This window comes from Netta rufina (assembly GCF_964035555.1).
Source record: "Netta rufina genome assembly, chromosome: 13".
Taxonomy (NCBI): domain Eukaryota; kingdom Metazoa; phylum Chordata; class Aves; order Anseriformes; family Anatidae; genus Netta; species Netta rufina.
The window spans coordinates 2,949,828-2,954,097 of record NC_140136.1 but is presented as its reverse complement, the minus strand read 5'-3'; the positions used below and the strand labels follow the sequence as shown (position 1 = coordinate 2,954,097).

The window sequence follows — 4,270 nt, the reverse complement described above, 5'->3', positions numbered from 1 at the left end:
ACAGGGCCCCCCCCCCCTCCCCCCCCCTCCCCCCCCCCCGCACCCCAGCCTGCGGGGAAAGACGGTTGAATCAGGGGAAGAAATCCTCCCCTCTTTATATTTTTGTTATTATTTTTTTTACCTTCTTCCTCTTTAAAATAGCTCTTTGGATTTTGTTGCACGAAAAAAAAAAAAAAAAAAAAAAGGAAAAAAGAATAAAAAAGAAAAACTACCCTCTGAGAGCCAGGAAAAAGGGCAAGAGTTTTACAAGAATGTTCCTTAAAATACAGATCAAGTGAGTGTCGGACATTTTTTCTCATTTCAAACCGAGAGTTTCTGTGCCTTTTGCCAGCTTTCCAGCGCATGCGAAATGTACCCGATCAAACCCAATTTATGTCATCGATTTTAACAGCCTCCCGCGAGCAGAAGGGCTCCGCGACCCGGCCACGGCGACACGGGACAGGGGGGTGGCGGGGGGGAAAGGGAAAAGGGGAGGCGGCCCCGGCAGCAGGGCAAAGAACCGGGCTTACAAACCCTGGGGAAGGAGTTTTTCCCCCCTCCGATGCCAGCAGCATGCCGTTAGCATCGCTGCCCCCGGCTGAAGTTGCTTTAACAGGTTGGGGGGGGGGCGGGGGAAATAATAATAATTAAAAAAAAGCCGGCCCTAAAAGCGGCTTAGGTAGATAAAGAGAAGGTCAAACCCATGCAAACCTTCAGACGGGAGGGGATTTAAAAGCTGTAAAACGATTCCTAAGTGAACTTCCCGCATTATTTTTAGACTCCGCGGCGAGCTGGGGTTTAAGCGATAGCTCTTCCCACCCGCCCCTGCTCGCAGCCCTTGGGGTTTCCTTAAAATAGGGGAATTGGGGTTTTTCTTTTTTTTTTTTTTTTCCCCCCTCCCCCCGCGTGGAAGCAGCTGCAAAGCGGAGCCCGGGCCTAGGTTGCGGGGACAGGGCAAGAGGAAAGGCAGCGGCAGCAATCCGAAACTCCTGGGGCCTGGGAGATGCCCCGCTGCAGGGGCTGGGGCGGAGGGAAAGCGGCCCCACAGCACCCAACAGCCCCCAGAATACTCGGAACGAACCCTCGTGCTGCAGGAAAAGGACTTGGTTTGGAAAAAAAAAAAAAAAAAAAGGAAAAAAAAAAAAAACACAACGAGTGCCACGTTTTTCCGCGTGAAGGAAAGGTGGAGGGAGAAAACTTGCAAAAAACACGTATATACACACACAAGCGCCAGACTTGGAGCAGAAAAAACAGCATGGATTTATTTTAAGGTAAGTACAACAATTAAGACCACATAAGACAAACGAACTTTGAAGCAGGTTAAAGCAAATAGTCCTTAGGAATGGTCAAGGTGAAATCTATTATACAAAACATCACACGTCGTAAATAATAATAAAAAAGTATCAGATACTTTGTCTTTTTCTTTCAAAAAATCCACCAGCAAAAAATAAATTATTTCCTCGTCTTGCGCAAAGAAGAGCTCTAAAACGAAAGAAACTCTATTGCATAATTGTACAGAGAAGAAGAAGAAATCACTTGTCATTAATTTGGAAGTTAGGAATCGTTGGGCGCGACAAAAATAATCCAGTGAACTCAACTTTAAATATTATATTAATGGCTCTGAAAATTAGCCTGATTAGAAATCCACACATTTTTTACAGCACAACAGAGAACTTAAAAAATACCCAGGACATATATTTATATATATATATTTATATACCTTTTTTCTTTAAAATCGTATAAATGGTCGTTGCGATATTGGTCCATAACTTATTTTCTGAGACCCCCTATACTTTAGCATATAAAATTTGCCACTTTGTTTAGATAGACATATATATATATAATTTGTTTTATTATTATTTTTTTTTAATTTTATGTTTTAGGAGAGATCCCCTTTTCAAGTAAAATTTACTTGCATTTCAGGAGGCCCGAAGAGGGGGGGGGAAGGAGGGGGGCTTGGGATCTCCCAACGCCGTGGCTCGCAGGTCCACAGAGAGGCTGTGAGGTCTGTCCTCAGTCTGAAGGGTTTGGCGTGGTTTTATTTCACCTGATTTTTGATTTTTTGGGGGGGAAGCGTTATTATCGACTTTTTCCTTTTTTTTTTTTTTTTTTTGTTTTGTTTTCCTTTCTCTCATTTTTTGGGGTTTTGTTTTGAGGATTGCCCTAGAGGGGGGGGGTTGGTGGCTACTCAGTACTTAGTGCAGTCGTAGGAGTAGGGGGCGGCGTGGCGATATAGGGACGGCGCGGACCTGTAGGGGAGCTGACAGGCGGAGTTGCTGCTCACCTGGTGCTCGCTGAGCGAGGCGCTCTCCATGCCGAGCCGGTGCGACGTGAACATTTCCCGGACGTTGGGGAAAGTCTGCTGCTGGGTGCCGAAAGTGTGCCCGGGCAGGTGGCTCAGCTCGGCTCCGTGATTGAGGTACCACGAGGCTGCGGGCTGCGCCGCCCCCCCGCCGTGAGGATGCCCGGCTCCCAGCGCTCCCTCCTGCCCCGACGGCAGGCTCAGGGCGCCCAGGGGCGACGGGGCGCCCGTGGGGTGCTCGGCCAGGCCTTCCTCCAGCGGCGCTGGGGGCACGCACATGTGGCCCGGCCTCTCGCCGCTGTACAGGCTCATGGCCCTCATGCTGCAGTGGTAGCTCCCACTAGCGTCCAGCGCCTGGCTGCACGCCGCGCTGTAACCCGACGGCTGCCCCGACGGCGGGTAGCCCAGCGGCATTGCGGCCCCCGTCCGGCCCGAGGCGGCACTCACCGGGCTCAGATCCCCCGGGGGGGAAGTCCGCAGGGTCATGATGTTCTCCACGCTGAACCCCCCCGGCAGCCCGTTGCCGGCGGGGTGATGCTCGGGCAGGGAGCCCTCGGGGGAGGCGGCGGGAGGCGAGGCGGCGCTGCGGGGGCTGTCCCGCAGGGCCCCGCCGCTGGCCGGGCTCAGCGTCTCCACTTTGGTGATCACCGGCAGCTCCGGCGATGCCGTCTCGCTCTTGATCACCACCTTCTTCTCGGAGGCCGGAGCCGAGGCGGAGGAAGAGGAGGAGGAGGAGGCTTCCTTGGAGAGCTCGGAGCCGGGCAGCCCGGGGGGTTTGGGCTGCTCCTTCAGCAGCCTCTCGCGGGCCTCCTCCTTCTCCTTGGACACGTCCTTCTTCTTGAAGCGGCGCCGGCGGCGCAGGAAGCTGCCGTTCTCGAACATGTTGTAGGAGTCGGGGTCCAGGGTCCAGTAGCTGCCCTTGCCCGGCTTCTTGTCGTCGCGGGGCACCTTGACGAAGCACTCGTTGAGCGAGAGGTTGTGGCGGATGCTGTTCTGCCAGCCCTGCTTGTTCTCGCGGTAGAAGGGGAAGCGGTCCATGATGAACTGGTAAATCCCATTGAGCGTGATCTTCTTGTCGGGGGCGTTCTGGATGGCCATGGTGATGAGGGCGATGTAGCTGTAGGGCGGCTTCACCAGGTCCTTGGGGGCTGCGGGCTGGTGCGGGTGGTAGGGCCCGTAGGAGCGCCCCATGCCCGCCGCGTACTGCTCGGCGTGGCCCGAATAGACGCTCATGGGGTTGCCCATGCCGCCGTACGTCCCCGCCGTCCGGTAGTAGTTCTGCTCGCTCAAATAGGGCACCACTCCCAGGGCGTTGGGGTCCGAGACGGAGTAGCGAGCCTGCATCATGGAGAGGGCTGCCCGCGGGGAGCGGAGCCGCGGGGGAGAGGAGGAGGAGGAGGAAGAGGGGCGCGGGTGGAAGGGCCTCACCCTCGGCAGGGACCCCTCTGCGGATCAAGGAAGAGGGGAGAGAGGGAGAGAGCGAGTCCCGGACACGAGCTGAATCCCAGCGTGTCCTCTAGCAGCGGCGCCGCAGCAGCATCCTTCGGGTCGCCGGGGGCAGGGTGGTCTCTGGCGGCCTCTCCCTCCCTCTTTATGACTGTGATTCTGACCTACACACCTAGCAGTACCCCGCGGCGGCGGCGGGCGCTGCTGCGGAGCGGGATGCCGGCGGGAGGGGAGGGGGAAATACGATATTCTCGCGGAAAAATAAAAAAAAAATCGAATTAAAAAAAAATAAAATTTAAAAAAAGGGGGAGAAAAAAATAAAAAAGAAGAAGAAAAAGCAGCCTTGCGGAAACCCAGTTCTGCTGACAACCAAACCGCCCGAACTCTTCCCGGAGCCAGCAGCAGGAGCAGCGGCGGCTCCCGGCGGGCGGCGAGGGGTGCGCGGAGCCGCCGAGCTCCCGGCCGCGCTGCGCAGCGTTCAAACCCCGGCCCGCCGCCGCCGCGCTTTTACTCCCCGCTCGCCCCGCCCCGCGCCGCCGCCGC

General features: G+C 55.5%; 1 protein-coding gene across 1 annotated transcript; it reads right to left on the bottom strand.

Moving 5' to 3' along the window:
• Positions 1–2,167: 2,167 nt before the first annotated feature.
• Positions 2,168–3,628, bottom strand: FOXC2 (forkhead box C2; the record flags this gene model as incomplete). Its single annotated transcript, XM_084294884.1, has 1 exon — positions 2,168–3,628. One exon carries the CDS (start codon positions 3,626–3,628, stop codon positions 2,168–2,170), a length of 1,461 nt encoding a protein of 486 aa, XP_084151010.1.
• Positions 3,629–4,270: the final 642 nt, after the last annotated feature.